The sequence below is a fragment of the Anguilla rostrata genome, chromosome 11 (assembly GCF_018555375.3).
Source record: "Anguilla rostrata isolate EN2019 chromosome 11, ASM1855537v3, whole genome shotgun sequence".
NCBI lineage: Eukaryota > Metazoa > Chordata > Actinopteri > Anguilliformes > Anguillidae > Anguilla > Anguilla rostrata.
In genome coordinates, this window is record NC_057943.1 from 21,068,764 (window position 1) to 21,088,628 (window position 19,865).

Below are 19,865 nucleotides of genomic sequence, written 5' to 3' on the forward strand. Positions count from 1 at the left end.
ACACATACACACACACAGTGTAGTCTAATAAAGTGAGGGGTGCATCTCCACAGGACATTTCTTACCAATATCCATCCACTACAGTCAAAGGTTTCTGCAGTGTCCAATTAATAATGCAGGCAAAGCTTTGTTTCCACTTTGTGGAACTTGCTGTGGCTGAAGGATGATCAGTTTGTTTTATTCGTTTTGCAGAAAACTGCATTTTGCATTTGTGCAGCATGTTTGCACACTTGCAGGCTCTGTGACGAGCTTCTGATTAAAAAGCAATGAGGAACATGAGGTAATTGATACAGTTACCGACTGATGCCATTGGGCTCTGTTTTATTTAATTTCTTAAAACTGAACTGCATGTTCATCCCAAAATGCAGACAATATCATGTGATTAATTTAATGAAAATGAATACAACTTTATCAAGTAATCTAGTCACAGACACGAGTTACATGAGTTCCCATATCTCGCTGTCAAACTTGTGCAATGACAACAGCAGTTTCATAACCAGTTAAATATAGAAATCAAAAACAAAGTTGCCAAGAACAATAACGTAAATAAAGCAAGCGGTAAAACAGTATAAGTAGTAAGTGGCTGTTGGAGAGGGGGGGTAAGGTGCAGTGTGGTTTGGGGGGGGGGGGGGGGTTGTGGTAATGTCCTGTGTGGTAGCAGGGAGTCAGGGTGAATGGGGCAGGTATTGGTAGGGCCTGGGCAGGTAAAGGGGGGAGGGACTCTGTGTCAGAGCTCAGAGTCATTCACATAGGCTGTGGTGCTCTTAGTGGTGATCAGCCCCACCGCCGTCGTGTCATCGGCAAACTTGATGACAGCGTTAGAGCTGTGCCTTACTGTACAGTCGATGATGCAGATGGAATATACTGTAGGCGGGCGATGTAAGCAAACACACATCCTAGGGGGATGCCAAATGTGATGGCTAAGTAGGATGAAATGTTGTTGCCCACCTGCACTGCCTGAGGTCTTCCTGTTAGAAAGCCCAGAACCCAGAGGGTGCAGAGGCAGAGTGTGGCGTTCACACACAAGGCCTCCAGGTTGGAGATAAGGATGGACGCTAAGGTACTGAACGCTGAGCTGCAATCGATGAACAGCATTCTCACACGGTTGCCCTTCTTTGCCAGCTGTTGGGCCAGTGCCTCGGTGTAAGAGCAATGGCATCATCTTTGGACCTGTCAGTGCAGTACACAAACTGCAGGGGGTCCAGCACGTCTGATAGGGTGGAGATGTGTTCTCTGACTGCCCTCTCAAAGCCTTTCATGATGACGGGGGTAAGCGCTACAACTATGTAGTCAGTAAGGCACGTAACTCTGGCCTTAGTTATGTCTAGGAGACAGAAATGACAGTGGACATCTAGAGGCACATTGGAAGGACAGTCTGGATGCAGAAGAGGTGAAATATGTTAACACAGGAACCAGGCATGCCCAGGTATCGCACCTAGGCTGACTGACTTCCATGTATCATTCTGCCACAGGTTCTTTGACACCTCTCCTTTGTTCAGCCTAGGCAGGTCTACAGGAGGGCTGTGGTGGGTGGAGGGGAGGGTAAATTTGGGAGGGGGGCATAGCGGGAGGCGGGGCTGTGAGGCTGGGGATGCTGGGAGAGCTGCGTTTTCCTCAAACAGTCGGCAAAAACGTATTGAGCTGGTCGGGGAGCGAGGTGTTGTTGTTCTGGAATTCATTATCATTAATACACCATGTGTGTCTAACAATAGGGCTGTCAAATTATTGAAAAATTGGTTGATTGCCAGATTAATCATGATTAATTGCAATGCTTTCATTAAATTGTCAACATAAAAAACATGAAATTGTATTTTAAAGGTAAAGAAAAAGTATTTTTTTTACCTTGCAGTGTGACACCACCTTTGAGTGAGGACATGAAACACCAGGCACCTGGATGAGAGCAGAAACCTTTCGAAAACGTGAGAAAGGGGTGTTATGATTCTCACTCTTACCTGCTAAAGCTGGGTAGGTCTTTCCATCAGTATCTGTATCTCCGTCTCTCTCTCACATACATACATACGCACACACACACACACAGAGGTGTATTTCCCACTCCCAGGTATGCTAATGGAAACAGCTGTTTCTCCACTACTCCTTTAAGGCTTTTAAATTATGCAGCCATTCTGCTTTTTTTTAACACAAGGTCCTCCAGCTCAGCAGTGTAGACACAAAGCTGTCAAGCCACAGGAATGACCTGCTTACAAATACCAATAAGACACAAAACAGCCTTTTCAGACGACGCAGAAACGCAACATATTACATCCCTTCTCACCAAAAGCAATGCTGTTCTCACCACTCTACCTGGACTGTGTTTTCATGCTTGGTGGCTTCAGTCAGTTGAAAAGGATGGCTACCTTGAACCTGCTGTTCCAAACCATTAACCCCTGTTTCTAGTGACAGGGCAGGATGCTGTGGACAAGCCCACATCTAAAATAACAGGTCTCTTACCCACACATAACTCACCTTCAAAGCCCTCCCTGCCCAGAACCACAAGGAGACAAAAACTCCAAAAAAGATCCTTGTTTTTATACCTTCCACTTCAACCTTAACTTGTTTGGAATACAGAGAGAACCATATATAAAAATGTATCATACAATTAGTTGGCCCATTGTTCCACAAATCTGGAAAAAATATGTAAGCAGTAACTGAAACACCACAATGTTCTTATGAAAGGAAATGGCTCCACCCTTTGGGAAACTGAGGAAATAAATTCATACACTTACAGTATTCCATCCATCTAACCACCCATCCACCCACTCATCCATCGTCCAACCTGTTTATTGCTGGTCAGGGTCACCGAGGCGCTGGAGCCTATCCCAGCATGCATTGGGCGAGAGGCAGGAATTAAACCCTAGGCAGGTCACCAATCCATTGCAGGGCACACACACCCTTCACACACACTCATATCTATGAGCAATTTAGAGTCTCCAATTAACCTAATCTGAACGTCTTTGGTGCTGGAGAAAACCCATGCAGACACGGAGAGGTCCCAGCCAAGATTCAAACCAGTGACCTTCTTGCTATGAGGCGACAGTTACTTATAACTTATTCTTATATATATCGATCAGTACCTACGAGCAATGGTTGCTTGTCCAAAGTGCATATACTGTATATACCACCACATACTAAAGCTTAAACTTGCTTCAAGATTACAAAAATACAGACCCATCTCTGATTTGATATTTCCTCAAAAAATGTCATTAAAAAACAAGAGTGTGTTCACAGGAAGAATGATTTCATTGGTATCAATTCACATTTACTGAATAAAAATATACAGTTAATAGATAATACAATCTATTCAGTGGTCCAAATACAACACCACGTATCCATTCGGTACAGTAACCTTTAAGCTCTGTCTTAATCAGTGCAAGAATTACAGTGGTCCAGGCCTGCTTATGTTGCAGGGGAGACATGGACAGAGGATTCTGCCTGGGGCAGCTGTCTGTAACAGCAGAACTCCTAGAGGAATCTCCTCCATCCATTCTTACAGGCTCTACTCAGAGAGTCTCCCATCAGCCCTTTGGTCTCTCGTGTGAAAAGGTGAGCACAGGGACATTCGGAGGTGGCAGACCGCTGCTGTGCTTGGCGTCCTTTGATCCGCAAGGGCCCTACGAGTCTTTAATCTAAAACCCTCCATGTGGCCCGGGTTCCTCAGGAAGTCTGTCCCCTAGGTCTCTTTCTTGGTGTAGCGAGACAGCAGCTGCGTTCGGACGAAGTGAACGAGCCGGGTCTCCGCGTAGAGGACGGTGGCCAGCACGGCCAGCAGGCAGACCCCGCCCACCGCCACGTGAGCCGCCCTGAAGAGCCAGCCGCCGTCGCAGCAGAACACGGCCTGCAAAACACGCAGAGGCCTCTGAGAGCACACGCAACGAGACGGTGCGGAGACACGGAGAACACGGCCGAAAGCCCAGAGCAGACGCGGGAAAAGATCCATTACGCTCGGTCAAATATTAATCCCGCAGGTGTGCGCAGCTAGGAATCAACAATACATAGAGCGGAGCTGTGCACACTGCAGAAAACCTCAGAGGTCTTGCGCCGAGGAAATTCATTGAAATGCTTGCTGCCATTTCATATTCCATACTTGTGCACTTTGCTCATTAAACTTTCACCATGTCTGCATAATAAAATAAAACATTTTTTTGATACTGAAGAGTTCTGTGTCTTCAGCTTTATCCTATATCCTATATCCTTTTCACTATGAGGCTTGCATCGAGCATACTTTAGCTCATAGCCACTGAAGATCTTGCCAAGCTTGCCAGAATGATACCTTACTGTTACAAATCATTACCTGCCAGGTCACGTAGTAGAGGCAGAAACTCTGGGGATTTTCAAGACCAGGCTTGATACGGTGTTAGATACTATCTAGTCTGTAGGTACTCTGAGCACTAATTTAGTCAGGCAAATGGTGAGCATTGTTAGGGTGAATGGCCTGTTCTTGTCATTATGTTATGTTATGTTACTAGTGAATTTAATTACTAATTCATGAAAACAATGCAGCAGAAAATAAAAAATGCATTCTCTACAGATTTGTTGGATGTTAGCTACAGTAACTATCCTACTGCAGTGGTCTGTTTTTAAATTCACTGATTACTCAGACATACAGGATACCACAGTGAAACATTTGGAAACTGTTAAATGTATAACATGACCACAAGAACTCCCAGGATACCACACTGAGGCAAAGAGAACATACTAAATGCAGGAGATGACTACTGAGACACAGAGGAGACCACATTGAGACTAAACAGAAAATATGCAAATGACATAAACTCACCGCTTATTCCCTGCATCTCATTGGCCGATGCCGACCCCAGAAAAGTAAAATGGCCGCTGAAAGCTTACCTCCGAGAGGGCGGTGAGGGCGGCGCTGAGGCCGAGGGCGAGCAGCACGGAGGGGGAGGGGCATAGGCCGCGCAGCGGCGCCCAGGGGCTGCGCAGGAAGTAGCGGTGGATGAAGAGTAGGCTGTGGCCGATGCGCAGGCCCATGTTCAGGCAGTTGGCCAGGATGAAGCCGACGCTGCCGAGCCACCATGTCAGGTAGTAGGACAGGAAGAGGAAGGACACGGACAGCCCCAGCATCACCAGGTTATACCTGTCCACACGGAAACAATACAGTTACACCAGGATAATGGCAGACGTACCCGAATACAAATAAATGTCAGTCATACCTGTTCACAGGTAAATTGCAGCCAAACCTGTTCACAGGTAGATGGTACTCATACCTATTCACAGGTAAATGGTACTCATACCTATTCACAGGTAAATGGTACTCATACCTGTTCACAGGTAAATTGCAGCCAAACCTGTTCACAGGTAGATGGTACTCATACCTATTCACAGGTAAATGGTACTCATACCTATTCACAGGTAAATGGTACTCATACCTGTTCATAGGTAAATGGCAGTAATCACTGAACAAAGGCAAACAACAGATTTATATCTCAACACAGATAAATGGCTGAGTTATATCTATCAACATGTAATTGGTAGAACAAAACTGTAGGGCAGTTCACAGACGTGTGCCTCTTATCAGACCCCAAAAGGAAACAGACTGTTTACTGTGCTGACAGGGAGTCTGCATGTGAGATTAAGAGACAGTGCTCAGTTGCAAAACATCATGCTGAATCAGCATTATGTAAAACGTAGGTTCTCCATAATACAGTGTAATCATGTTGCATTGTTGGAAAGCTGATGTCATGGGGAACGAGTTGGTGTCTGAGCTACAAAGGTCAAACCAGTATGATGTGCTTACAGAGATGGCACAAGCAGGATTCATTGTTACACTGTTTTGTCATGATTGTGTCTTTATTTGATGACTTGGGGTTTTTCCTTATATATAAGGAGAGAAGTGCAATGGTTGGAGGAGACTCCTCAACACAGTCTCCTACACAACACATGCGTATAGTCACACCACTCACATTTGTACACTCACACTCACCATTGTATATTGTCATTATTACTGAACACACTGAACAAAAAACTGCAGTCATTTTAACCTGGTATTCCTCTTTGACTCTAACCACTGCACACCTAGGAGTTTTAAGGTCCTAACATACACATAGAACTCAGAATGTCTGCACCCTGTAGTCACTTGCCTATACACTAGCGTCGTGGCAGGACACACAGTTGCATTTATGCAGGCTACACAAGCCAAAGACATGGCTGCGTCTACCGCGACTAAGTTAGATAGCGATCCGTATAGTGAAACACTACTGGAAAACAGGAGCCTCCTCAGTCTATGCATAACTGCGCAGAGGAATGGTTAAAACACCAAACACCAGTCAGATAACTGAGATAACATTAAATTAATCCCGTTCCAGCAGCACTGGGTAAGACTACATGCATTGCTTCGCCACTCAGACACTTTTGCTGTTTGCTTTGCGAAGAGGTTTCTTGCAGTTGCTGACCTCGACGTGACAACTTTGGTTTCTTGGTGTTGGTGACCTCGACGCACCGTTTGGTGTGTTTGAGGGGTTTCTTACAGAACGAAGATGGTACATGTAAAAATTCCTCGCTTACTGAACAAACTATCTAAACAATTGCAACCTTAGCTGCGCTGCGGCACCAAACAGCTTGTCTCGGACAGAATGCAAGGGCTCACATTTTAGCCTGTTGCCTTCTGACACAGCAGTTCTGTCACATCAGTTAAATGCTGCTCATTTGCAGCCCTTGAAAAACCTGGCACAAGCCTGTATTTCATTTGTTCTGTGACTTTGACTCAAGAAAAGCACTTTTTTCACCGAAAATTCAGCCTTTTTCACTGTAACTAGATTTATCAGGCAGGCTCTTGAAAAACTGAATTCTCACAAAAAATTTCATTAATTATCATTGCAAATATAACTTCAGCGGTTCAATCCTCCAATCATCTGTCCATTGTTCATCCTCTCTGCGTGTGTGTGCGTGCGTGTGTGTGTGTGTGCGTGCACGTATGTGTGTGTGTATAGATGTGGGCATCCATCTGGCATGCTTTCTCCCAGCAGATTCTCACCTGTCTACCTCCTCTTTACTCATGGCAGCAAAGGTGAAGCACTCTGTCACTCCATTCACAGCAAGCAGGAGAACATACCCACTGTACCAGCGCAGGAGGGTGGGACCTGCACGGGGGATATACACACACACAACACGCGCGCACACACACACACACACGTGCACACACACACACACACACGTGCACACACGCGCACACACACACACACACACACACACAGTTCTCTCAGTAACACACCAGGTCATGCTGGTCTATTTAACACACCCGTCTCTAAAACAGCTCTGTCTCTACGACACACCGTCTCCTCGTCTCTAACTGCTCTCTGACTCACCTGTTCCGCTGCTCAGCAGAGACCCCCCATACAAGTCCAGTGCCAGGTAAGAGTAGGCGTATCCAAACACGGTGATGATCAGGCCAACCACTAGCACAAATTTCAGCAGACATTCCAACACCTCAGCTGCCGTGGCAACCTCCTCCTGCGGACCAATCATCACGTTGTACACCAAGCATGAAAGACAGGAAGTGGACACTTGTCAGAGCAGGAACCACATCAGTATAAATATACTATAGTACATTACATTACATTATATTCATTTGTCAGATGCTTTTATCTAAAAGCGATGTGCAGTAAGCACGTACCAAAGGTCAATGGAATAAATGCAAACGCTAGTCAGATAAAGTACGATTCTATCATTAAGTAGCAGCTTTAGTTCACACAGTAAAGCTATGGCTAAGTCCAAAGGCTAAGCCAGTAAACCTGTGGCTAAGTCTCAAGATAGAAGTGAGGCGTGATTACAAGAGACATGATAAAAGAACTACAACATTAAGATCAAGATACAAGTGCTACATGAAAGTGCTACTTGACTGGTGGGAAGGCCTACAGGGAATTGTAGTGTGAACTTTATGTCAAGGTACAGCCTGAAGAGATGTGTCTTCAGACCATGACAGCAAATAGGCAGTGAATGGGGAGACTACCACTGGGGAGCTAGAGTAGAGAAGCTCTGCAGTCAGGATGAGCGAGAACCATACACAGCAGAGTGGTCGATCTAGACTAGAGCGTAGTGCTGTATTATGTCCAGGTAGGTAGGTAGGAAGGAGCTGTCCTGTTAGATGCAGTGTAGGCCAGACTCAAAACTTTGAGCCTGACCCTACCAGTGACCGGCAGCAAGTGGAGTGACCTCAGCAGGGGTGACGTGTGAGAACTTCGGAAGGTTGAAGATGAGTCAGGCAGCCGCGTTATACACCTGGCTCTTGATTGGCTACAAGTAAAAATCAGGCACTTACCTGCCTTTGCTGCCGGACCTCCCTCCCTCTCTCCAGCACCTTGGCGAAGAAGACATAGAAGCTCTCCTCAATAGGCAGGAAAACAAACCGAGCCACCATGGAGCCCAGGTTGTTCACAATGTCATAAATTCCTGTGAGGAGAAGAAAGAGAGGGTGAGAGGGAGTGAAGGCGAGGAAGTCAGAAGTTATACAATTCACAGGTGCAAGGAAAACACTACGTTCATATTTACCAGGACTCGGTCACTTACCCTGGTCCCCAAAGTTCAGCACGTTCAAGAAAGTCATCACGTAGCGCTCGCCTGTGATATGAACAGATGTATGTCAGATGCATGATTTGAAAATACCAAAACTCAGAGAGAATAAAATATCTGAGACACATTGAATACAACCAAGAAAAAAGGTGACACAATGCGTAATGCAACGTAACAGCATGGCTGCTACTGTACATGTGCAACACTAAAGGCTCTGGCAGTACCTGTTAATGTATTCTGAAGTAAAGCTTTGAGGGAGGAAAATGCATTCATTGTACTTGTGATGCAGGATTAGAGTATAAGTGCCTAAAGAGCACTAATCCTTTGGATGGGGATATGTGTAGATTGTGTGTATATATGTGGATGGTGTTGACATTAATGTGACTATGTGGCAGTGTGGAGCCAGTTGTGTGCATGTGTGAAGTGTGCTGATTGTGTATACTGTGTGGATGGTGAAAGAGTAGTATAGTGGTTAGGGAACTGGGCTTGTAACTCACCATGACTGCTGACTATGTTTACATATGTAGGTCAGATGTATACAATATAAATACAGTAACAGAAACTGGCGGCCTCTCCGATACCTTCAGTGAGGATCTGCTTGAGAAAGGACTGCTTGAAGAAGCTCCAGGTCAGTCTGGCCAGTTTCAAGTTCACCACTGACTGCAGAGACAGGAACACAGCCAATCACATCCCAACATGTCAACACAATTATCCACATCCACACACAAACACAACCAGTCACAACCCAATATACATAGGTTAGGTGATCAGTTGTGTAAAAGGTGGAAGTGACAGTCAGCTGTAGGTGGAGTCAGATGGGCACTGAACCTGAGTGGGCGGACCATGACCTTACCTCCCCGCCCACTCTCGAGGGCAGTAAATCCCCCACACGGCACAGGGGAAAAGACTGTCTCTCTGCCTCCCCAGAGCTCAGGAAATGCAGGAAGAATGCAGCATAGCACAGCACCAGGAACCCTGTGTATACCAGCTATGAGTCCAAAGAAAGGACATACAGCACGTCAGTAATTTCACATTATGAACAATGACTCTTACCGCACAGCTTGCAACATCAGAAAACAAAAGCAATCATTTTCAGGGCCATACTGTATTTACGGCTTAAACAACAACTTAAACACCCCAACATCGAAACATGTACTGCACAAATGGTGTAAAATAGCTCCCACCCAAACCACAAGGGAAACACATAACATTAGTCCTCCTGACCTGTGCCGCGGAGAAGATGTAGAGCCCCCACTGTGGAGCCCAGACCACCAGCGCCATGGTCAGCATACACCGCGCCACCATCGCCAAGCTCTCTGCCACCACCTGCACAGCCAGAGGGAACGAGAAAAGAGGGAGAGAGATCACATTTCTGTCATACGAGAACCCATGTAGATGAATAAGACACTCAAGCTGTGTGCACATTCATTCATCCTGGGGAAATACTCTTTTTTTTTCTGTGCACACTATCACGCCCCACCCCAACACACACATACACACACAAACAAAGAAAAAAATGATACAACTGACATATGGCGGTGAGGTGCCGTAAACAGTCAGAAGTGTGTCGCGTGTTCACGTTATTGCGCGTCCCACGCCACGTCACCTTGAGGCGCACGAACATGTGGGCCTGGGCTAGCACCCAGAGGGGCTCGGCTAGCAGCTCCTGCAGCGCAGCCAGAGCGAAGAGGCCCACGGCAGGGCCATAGTGGGGGATCGCCTGGGGATCTGGGGCCTCCAGGAGCCACAGCCACACGCAGCCCAGCACTGACGCCCACAGCACACCCAGCGGCACCCTAGGAACAGCAAACATGGCGAGAGTGTGAGCGGGATGGTGACGCTACAAAGTAAACCTACTGGACCTGTAATTGGTTCAATGTAAATATACTGGAGACATAATGAGTACAGTGAGAGCCTCTTGGATCTGGAATAGGTACTGAGCGATTCACTTGATCAATAATAGACACAGTAAGTTTACTTGACTTTTAATGGGTAGAGAGATACGATTTGGTCTTTAATAGGGTCATCAGTCCCTCTGAGGGGAGTATACTGGGTATTTATGAGGTGGGCAATGTCATAAACATCAAAGCAAACACATTGTGACCTACAATGCTTTATAATCCTCACTGCTGACAATCTTTTTTTCTGTTTTTGCTTGTGATTGGCAACAAAAAATGGCAGAGAGAACAATGACCTATTAAAACATATTATTATTTTCTGTAAATCACAATCATAAACTCTCCAGGTGCAACTGCATTGTTCGGACAGGTGCACCCAGCAAAAAAAAAGAAGTTTTTTCTCATTTTACAACACCACCCTCTAGTGGACACTGACACTCACGCCAGCCACAACAAGTTGATGATCTGTCTCCAGTTATGCTCAGCCTTGCCACTCAAACAAGCTCTGCGGAAGGCCTCTCTGGACAGGAAGACCACGGTTGAGTAGAGTAGCGTCAACCTGCACAGTCAGGAACAGAATGAGTAACGGCGGTGCTGAATTTAACTTTATAATTGCATAAAAGTTAATTCACATTTACAATAGTTAGACTCAAATTATGATTAAATTATGATGAAAAAATCACATTTTACATCTAACGAAGGCCAGACTTTGTTGCTAAAACACCATTTTATTAATTCGTGTTTAAAGAAAACTACCCACAATATATCTATTTTCTGAACGGGTGTGAAATAAGTAATTATTGCAGCATCACTGCATGTGCACGCCCTGGTTTGGGCCTGAACGTTTTTGTTTTTGTTCTTTCAGCTATTCATTGCTGTAGAAACGGAATTTACCTGACATTAACCACACCGATCAGCTCCTTGGATACAAAGCGGAGGGTGAAGGCATTCAGAAGGAAGGTGAGCACGCGAAACATCACCTACCAAGACAGACAGTGACACATAGATAATGATGTCCATAAATGGTGCGGATCTGTGTATCCACAAAATGCAATACATACTCTATGCCTATATATTTGCAAATATATTTAAGCAATAGCTCGCGACAGGCCGTGGTATTGCTTTTATAAAACGGTCACCAAGTATGGCAATATGAAAGTAATAGACACACTCCAATTTAAATAGTTTAGGCTAACGTTTTTTTTCTCAGACGGAGAGTGTTACTGAATTCTGCAAAGGAACTTGACGTCATAGCCGTGATTTGAGCTACCCGTTTTATAAAAATCATACACTGAAAGTTAACGGAAAGTAACACAAACATGTCGTCATAACAGTAAATTGTCAATCTAGCCACTGAACATTCCATCAGCAAACCTAGCATACAAGAAGGATTAACATTCGAACATGGGCGATAATATGAGATTACAACAGTCTGCATCTATAGCGCAATAAATGCATTCGATCTAAATTAACAGCACTGAGAAACATAAATGCATTGGTCATAACTATCGCAAACTTGCTGTTTTAAAGCAATACTTACATATTGCTTTAGACAAGAAATAGCTAGAAAAATTAATGTTTATGCAATTATTAAATATCACCATTAGCCCCGGCCAGTTATAAGCATTATTTCCTCTCTCTCTCTCTCTCTTTCTCTCTCCCATAAATAATTTACAAAAACGTGCAAAGTAATGTTACATTTTAACTAACATTTCTCTAAGCGCAAATTTTGCTGTCCCTTATTGTAAAAGGAATGCCCAAAACTGCATAAACTATCGAATTAACTAGTCAGTCAACGCATTGGATGTAGGCTACTTCTCTTTAGCTGGTTGCTACTGTACCTGAAGCAATACATTGTATGAAGCGAGAGTTGCGGCATTTTTAAGCACGTCTTTAGCAGTCATTGTGAAGACTTCTTCGCCTGTCTAGCTAGTTAGCGTTATAAAACTGCATAACACGCTATGCTCGGAGGTGCTTCAGCGCTGTCATCATTTTAAAGACATTGTTATATATATATATATATTTAAAAAGTATTGCAGATATCTAGCAACAAAAGGAGGTAACCCGCCACTTCAGTTCCTTTCAGAGGTTAGTGATTCCATTGGAAACTTCATTCGCTTTACTTCCGTACACATGTCTAAATGATGACAGTTCATTCGGACGCAGAATACTGACGTCAGAAAGAAGCTTTAAAATAAATAAATAAATGAATAAAAAAAACTTCGAAAGACCACAAGACGGCGCTGTGCTTTAGCACTTATTTTGGCAGTTATTATGAATGCACCACGAAAACGGTAACGTCACTGTGGTGACTAATAATTTATGAGGAATGACGTTTAATGAAACTCCTTCCTACTGATACGCCCCGTTTTAATATTTGAATTTGAGCTATGCGTTTCACCAGCCACAATGCAAAAGACTGCTTGCGAAAAAAATGTTCTTATGTTGGGCACGACCTGAATCCTTTCCGCATGCAGTTCATAACGCCGTTGTCCTCGTCCGCTGAATGTTGTTAGAGGGCAATGTACAAACAAACGAATAAATAAACAAAATAAATAAATAAGTGAATGAAAATTCTCAAGGAGGTGGGCAAAATCTGTAAATATGTAATCCGAATTCCTTTCAGGCTTTGCATTTCTTAACTTCCCTTTTTTCATTTTTTCTTCTTCATATCCTCACCATATCCTGATTACTGAGATGAATTAAAGTGACTAAAGTAATCTGGGGGTTTCATATCCAGTTTTCAACTTTAGGAAGGCAAAAATGCTCAGATACATTCAAAAATGCTCAGATTACATACAGTGTGGTCTGTAAGCATTTGGACAGTGACACAAATTTTGTTGTATTGGCTCTGTACTCAAGCTCATTGCATTTGAAAGGAAGCAATATGAGGTTAAAGTGCAGACTTTTCAGCTCTAATTTCATGGAATTTACATCCATTTTGGTCAATCTGTGTAGGAATTACAAGCTTTTTTATGCGTAGTCCTCCCATTTTAGGGGACCATACGTAATTTGACAAATTAAATAAAGCACTTGGTTTCAAATCTTTTGCTTCAATGACTGCCTCACGTCTGTGACCCATAGACATCACCAGATGTGGGATATCTCCCCTTGTGATGCACTGCCAGCCCTGTACTGCAGCCATCTTCAGTTCCTGTTTGTTTTGGGGGATTTTGCCATCAGTCTTTTCTTCAGCAAGTGAAACACATGTTTAATTGGATTCAGGTGGGGCAAGTAATTTAGCCAGTCAATAACATTGCACTTTTTGGCCCTGAAAACTTGGTTGCTTAGCAGCGTTTTTAGGGTCATTGTCCTGCTGCAATATGAAGCACTCTCCAATGAATTTTGAGGTATTTTGGTTGGATCTGAGCAGAGAAGATGTTTCTGTACACTTTGGAATTCACTCTGCTGCTGCTGTCAGCAGTCACATCATCAATAAAGAGAAGTGAGCCAGTTCCAGTAGCAGCCATACATGCCCAAGCCATAACACTACCTCCACCATGTTTCACAGATGGGGAGGGGTTGCTTTGGATTATGAGCAGTTCCTTTCTTTCTCCACACTTTCATCTTTTCTTCACTTTGGTACAGGTTCTTACTTGTCTTATCTGTTCAGAAGGCTTTGTTCCAGGGCTCTACAGTTTTTTAGATGTACTTTCTAGGGGAACTCCATTCTGGACGTTCTGTTCTTGAGGTTTACCAGTGGTTTGTATCTTGGAGTGAATCCTCTGAGTTCATGCTGGTATAGTCTTCTCTTTATGATAGTCTTTAACACATATACGCCTACATCCTGGAGAGTGTTCTAGATCTGTGTGACAGTTGAAAGGGGGTTTTTCTTAACAATTGGAAGTAATCTTCTGTCATCCACTACAGTGGTGTTCTGTGGTCAACCATGTTGTTTGCTATTGCTGTGCTCACTAGTGCATACCCTAAAATCAGAGCTGACAGTCTGCACGTTGACCTCATATTCATTGCTTCATTTCAAATCCAATGTGCAGGAGTATAGAGCCAAAACAACAAAAATGGTCTCACTGTCCAAGTACTTACAGACCGCACTGTGCATATGATTAGGTTCATTAAAACATCCCTCTTAAACATCTTATATTTGTCCCTGCTGTCTCATTTTATAAGGAACATTTCTTATTTCCCTTTATTCTGTAATTTTGGTTGTTTTGTGGGTATAGTCCATATCCTCCCCACAATAGGACATGGGACTACACATTATTAGATGCCCCCAAGGATTACAGGCTCCAGGCATTCCAGGATTTAGAATCACATTACAAACCAACTGCTCCTTCTTTTCTGCCTGCAACATTGCTGTGCCTTGTGCACTTACATAGAGTACCTCAGGGGGAAAGGCTTAGAAATACATCCTGTTCATAATATAATCAGAGCCAGTGGGATAAGGAATATGGTCTCCAGTCTGTATTTGGTTCTGGCGAATGTGTTATTCATCAGATATAATGTATCACTCTGGTCTATTGCCTTTGAAAATATATGTGCTGGTTATGTTATTATAATCAGTTTTTTGGGCTGAAGAGGTCCTGTGGGTGGAGGATGGGTGTCCTTTTTTTGGTCTCAGTCTTCATTGTTTAAGAACAAAAAGGCAAGCGTTTCTGTGGTGCTAACAAGGAATACAGCTTGGTATTTTGGCACTCAGATTTACAGTGCAGGCCTGGAGTATCCGTACCATGATTTCCAGTTCATGGTGTTTACTCTGCTTCGTGCCCCCAAAATGACTCTGTCACCTGTCATGACTTGTCATGATGTGTGACCCCATTACAATCTGAATGTACGGTGAAAATAGCCAAATTACCTGTCCATCATTGAGCAGTATTCAGGATAATATATGTACCATGTCTCATTCATGAACGGCTAGAATTCTCACTTGTACCACAAGTTCAACACATTCAAATAAAATGAATCTTTCAGTGCAAACGAGCATTAATGAAGATTTTTATTAAGATGTAAAAGATGAAGACAGTAAAAAAGCACATCTTTAGCGCACCAATAATATATGTTAGAACAAATATATATACAGCATCTTACTGATTCTTGTTAAAATAATTACATTCAAGTAACATTACACACATTTACACTTATTTAACACAAGTGCAGGATTTGTCTCCAGCCCCCCTCCCCCCCTCAGTGGCATCATTTCCTGCTGCAGGAACACCTGCCATATCCTATATTACACCAGAAATGCTGCAAAACATGCATCATGTGACAACAGGTCAGGGCTCTTACTCGGCAGTGAAGTGAACTCCGTATGCCTCGATCTGAACCAGGACCGGACAACACAGGTGACTGGTGAACTGGTGCACGCCAGACAAAATCGCACACAGGAAATGACATACACAATGACACGGTTTCATCTTTTTATATTTGTACCTGGGATGAAGGAACTATCGGGACCTTTAAAGCTAACATCTGTTCATAAAAATATATAAATAACAGCAGCTGTTCAGGACAGCTGGACTCACTGATAGTTCAGCTGGACCAGAGAGCACTGGATTGGACCAAACACCTGGGCAGAGGCTGCTGACTGAGGTTTTCAGGCACACGGAGGAATGATCCATTGGGATCGGAGTGCATCACGCACATCTGTGCGCGTAATACATTTTCACTTCCTATTAGGTTCATTTCAACTTCTCCTTGTCTTGTTCTAACGCAAGTTTTAATTGGTAGTTTAAGTGTCTAATATGAACATCTCATTTGGCCACTGGAAAAAGTGGGCCTTCTCCATGCAGTGACCTCAGGGCAATGACATACCATTGGTCATTAAGAGTCAGGTGACTTAGCGTTGTGGTGACTATACAGGGTCCTGAGTAATGCATGCAGAGGCCTTGTGAAGGCCTGAGACCTCAGCCATTTTGATTGTGCTTCTTCTTCAGAACACTTGCCCCAGGGGAAAACTATCCCACAAGCCCCTCAGTAGGACAAAAACCACACCCTAACCCTGAATATCCTAGCATGCACATATTAACATCTAACCTGTACAATGTCCCATTTCTTTTCTTTTCTTTTTTCTTTTTTGAAATAGTAGGGCGGGTGTGTGTGCTTACACAAAGTACATTACAATCACAATACAGTACATTAAATATTTCACTGATTTAAAGTTTGATCAAGAGATAAAGAAACCAAGAGCCTGAACCTTGAGAGCGGTAATCTAACACTGGTTTCACCGTTTCCTCATTTACAAGATTAAGCGTTGCCCTCACTTCTCCAATAGATGCTCCATGTTGGGGTTGATGAAGGAGAAGCCGGCGAACGCGGTCTGGTCCATGGAGTCGATTAAGTTCTTGTCGCTGTGTGAGAGGCGGGGCTTCTCGCTCAGGAACTCCCGGTCAAAGTTGCTGCAGTCATTGGCGGCTTTCTGTGATTGGTAGAAACGAAATGTCAGTCAGCAAAAGAGTCAGAGCATGAAGGTGTGACACGGTGAATGACTGACTTGACCTGAAACCGCAGTTGATCTAAAACTAAGAGAGCTTAAGAGAATTTCAGAGGGGTATTAAGCGTATAAAAGCACAGTTTCTGCCGATTACAAGCTGAACCCTGTCACAACTGGACCGTACCACTTTGGGCTTGAAGGGGGGGTCCACTTCCTTCCTTTCCAGGGCCACCCAGTTGATGGTCTTGAAGAAGGAGTGTGTGCGGATGTTGCCGATGACGCCCAGCCTGCGGGTGGAGTCGCGCTCGAAGAGCTGCGGGTAGAGGAGACGGAACAGCGCTGAGTGATGCTGCGGTGCAGATGGGGATGTGGATGGCTGGCCTGACACCACACACCCACAAGCCCCAGTCACTAACACACTAACTGCTCCACTGACAGACTGGAGCCAGCCAGAGCACAGGCAAAGCAACCGACTGACAGACGAACTGAGAGACAGTTAAGCATTGTCTGGTAAACACAGTGCACGCGGAGAGCAAAGAGCGGACAGATGGACGGACGGACCTTCTCCAGCAGGTCCTTGCTCTCCTTGGTGATCCAGCGCGGGTAGTGGGGGGTGTCCATGCGGATGGACTCGAAGAGCTCGTCCTCATCGTCGCCGTGGAAGGGCGACTGACCAATCAGCATCTCGTACAGCAGCACCCCGAACGACCACCAGTCCACTGAGAAGGTGTACTTCTGTCCCAACAGGATCTGAGGACAGACACATGGACAGAAGCACACACATAATCACAGACACACTCAATAGAATCTGACATTGTTTACTCACACCTACCACAATCCCAAAGTGGCCAATCATGTTTACAGTGTGCTCATATCAGTCACTGGTGCAGTGACTGGCTCAACAACTGCTCAACCATAATCACAGTGCAGTTCAACAATCAACAATCACCGGTTCATGCAAATGCGATGTGAAAGCACACATGGTTAATTATGAATCAGAGCCATTTCAGCTCTGACACCTGCACACCAGACCCCAGTGTTTTGTGCTTTATAAAAGGTTGTTTTTTCCAATATGGCTGTGGTGAATGCTTTCTGATGCATTTATACAGCAATAGCTTTGTTGGGTGAAGAGAACTCACCCCCTATATTTAACTACTGATCTTACGACATAATGATCAGTGTCGCAAATAATGCAATCACACAGCCAGAATACAAACAATAGCAGTCACAACAAAACACATGCGCACATTTGTGAGTGCACGCACACACGCACACACGCGTGCACATACACACACACAGACAGTGAGGAAGGTGGTTGTTCCCCAGGAGGAAATACATTGGGTCTGACGTGCCTTTAAGACCTTTAAAAGCAATGCTACTATATGACAGACGCACCTCAGGTGCAATGTAATCAGGGGTCCCGCAGAAGGTTGTAGCGCGGTTGTCCCCGAAAACGTTCTCTTTGCACATCCCAAAGTCGGCGATCTTGATGTGTCCATCGCGGTCCAGCATCACGTTATCCAGCTTCAGGTCCCTGAGGAAAGCGGAGGACAAGTGAGGAGGAGCAGTGGTGAAGGAAAGAGACGAAGGGAGGACAGAAGGAGTGTGACAGTTACTGCTCCACGTGCCACCCAGAAGACAGCTGTCTAAACGGGCACATCCGTCTGTGTGAGGGCAGCTGGCTATCACAGCCATCTGTGCTTTCTCACATGGCAGAGGATGAACCGCTCATTACAGCTCAGAAAGGATAAAAATAACAAAGGCCAGCAGCCATACCACCATGCACCCTGCTCCTGCCGACTGGCTGAAGCTAAGCAAGTGTGGGCTTGGTTAGTACTTTGATGGGAGACCTCCTGGGAAAACTAAACTGCTGCTGGAAGTGGTGTTGGTTGCCAGTAGGTGGCGATCTTTCCTCTGGTCAACTAAACCCCAATGCCCCAGGTGTAATAGAGGAGTTAACCATCGCTGATGTGTATACAGGTGTTTAGAGAATTAAGCCAGTCTAAGTGGTATACACACCAGCCCTTTCAGAGTAGAGCTGTTCAGCCCAGTCTGTACCATGCATTCCCCTGTTCAGTGTGTCTTCTTTCACTAATAATAACCCAATGCCCAGACCGTTCTTTGCCGCAGTGTTAGCTTATGGGAGACTCGCGGCTCACTCCACATAAAACAAACCCAACGTCACTCAGCCTGCTGAACGCCATGCGGGAGTTAGAGCTGGGAGAGCCCGATCAGGCCCACGCTCCCTGGAGTAATGTAACCATGAAAGAATCCTGACCAGGCTGAGGTTTAGCAATCAGAGCGAGGAATAACATGTCACAACTCATCACGGGCCAGAGCAGGGCTGCACAGTGCTGTGACTGTAATCGCAGGGGCTGCCATGCCTGTGTTTATTTATTTACATATTTTCTATGACAAGAACAGTGTACAGTTTTCAACATGAGAGTCAGTATATTCTGTGCATTTACCAGAGTCTACCCAAGTTAGCTCAAAAAACAAACATTTCTCAGGTCTCTAGGAAGATTTGAACAAATCTACTGATGTATTTAAAAGTGAAACAAAGACAAAAAAGAGGCTGCTCTGTGAATACAGCTGGCTCTTGCCAATTACTTACAGCAGCACATTTAACATTTAAGACGTGTGAGGAAGCGATAAAGGACGCCCTAGGGGCATGTCTTACCTGTAGATAATTCCTTTGGTGTGGAGGAACTGCAGGCCACAGACTATCTCGGCCGAGTAGAACCTGAGAGGGCAGAGGAGAGGGGGATCAGTCTGTCAGCACGGAGCGCGCTCAGAGGCTGCTGAATAATTCAGGAGAACATTCCTGCTCGCCGGTTGAACAGGCGAGTCGCTCGCCATGCGTGGGGCCTGCCGAAACCTGAGCCGCCGGCCGCCAGCTGGCACGTCCGCGCACCGCCATAGTCCCGCTCAACTCAGCAATGAACCCAATGAAGGGGGGTGAAAAGTGTAAAAATGAATGTGAATCTGTGTAGGCAGCCTTGCTCCAGGGGGAACAGGTGAGCAGGTTGAGGACAAATGCCAACAGCTTGCATTCG

The 19,865-nt window shown here is 44.8% G+C and overlaps 2 protein-coding genes across 6 annotated transcripts in view; both read right to left on the reverse strand.

Moving 5' to 3' along the window:
* Positions 1-3,234: 3,234 nt before the first annotated feature.
* On the reverse strand, positions 3,235-12,567 carry rft1 (RFT1 homolog). Its single transcript, XM_064298696.1, has 13 exons — positions 12,263-12,567; positions 11,316-11,401; positions 10,864-10,980; positions 10,130-10,319; positions 9,748-9,849; positions 9,377-9,511; positions 9,105-9,183; positions 8,521-8,571; positions 8,273-8,403; positions 7,320-7,464; positions 6,989-7,094; positions 4,843-5,092; positions 3,235-3,832 (listed from the first exon to the last, which is right to left on the reverse strand). Exons 1-13 carry the CDS (start codon positions 12,323-12,325, stop codon positions 3,668-3,670), a joined length of 1,620 nt encoding a protein of 539 aa, XP_064154766.1. The 5' UTR covers positions 12,326-12,567; the 3' UTR covers positions 3,235-3,667.
* A 2,790-nt stretch (positions 12,568-15,357) lies between these two features.
* LOC135234267 (protein kinase C delta type-like) overlaps positions 15,358-19,865 on the reverse strand; it is a 30,130-nt gene continuing 25,622 nt past the window's right edge. For all 5 annotated transcript variants that reach the window (XM_064298701.1, XM_064298700.1, XM_064298699.1 and 2 more), the window contains 5 exons: positions 19,490-19,552; positions 18,205-18,343; positions 17,371-17,559; positions 16,994-17,122; positions 15,358-16,794 (listed from right to left, as the gene is read on the reverse strand). In XM_064298701.1, the coding sequence (XP_064154771.1) occupies positions 16,636-16,794; positions 16,994-17,122; positions 17,371-17,559; positions 18,205-18,343; positions 19,490-19,552 (679 nt within the window). In that variant the 3' untranslated portion in view covers positions 15,358-16,635. The remainder of the gene's footprint in view (positions 16,795-16,993; positions 17,123-17,370; positions 17,560-18,204; positions 18,344-19,489; positions 19,553-19,865) is intronic.

What these genes read in the sequence shown, in the direction of transcription:
- rft1 (XM_064298696.1), bottom strand. Translation starts at nt 12,325, where the DNA reads ATGACTGCTAAAGACGTGCTTAAAAATGCCGCAACTCTCGCTTCATAC. An exon ending in GCTGAACTTTGGGGACCAGG is followed by an intron (nt 8,404 to 8,520) that starts GTAAGTGACCGA and finishes TTCTCCTCACAG; the next exon opens with GAATTTATGACATTGTGAAC. An exon ending in TCTGCTGAGCAGCGGAACAG is followed by an intron (nt 7,095 to 7,319) that starts GTGAGTCAGAGA and finishes TCCCCCGTGCAG; the next exon opens with GTCCCACCCTCCTGCGCTGG.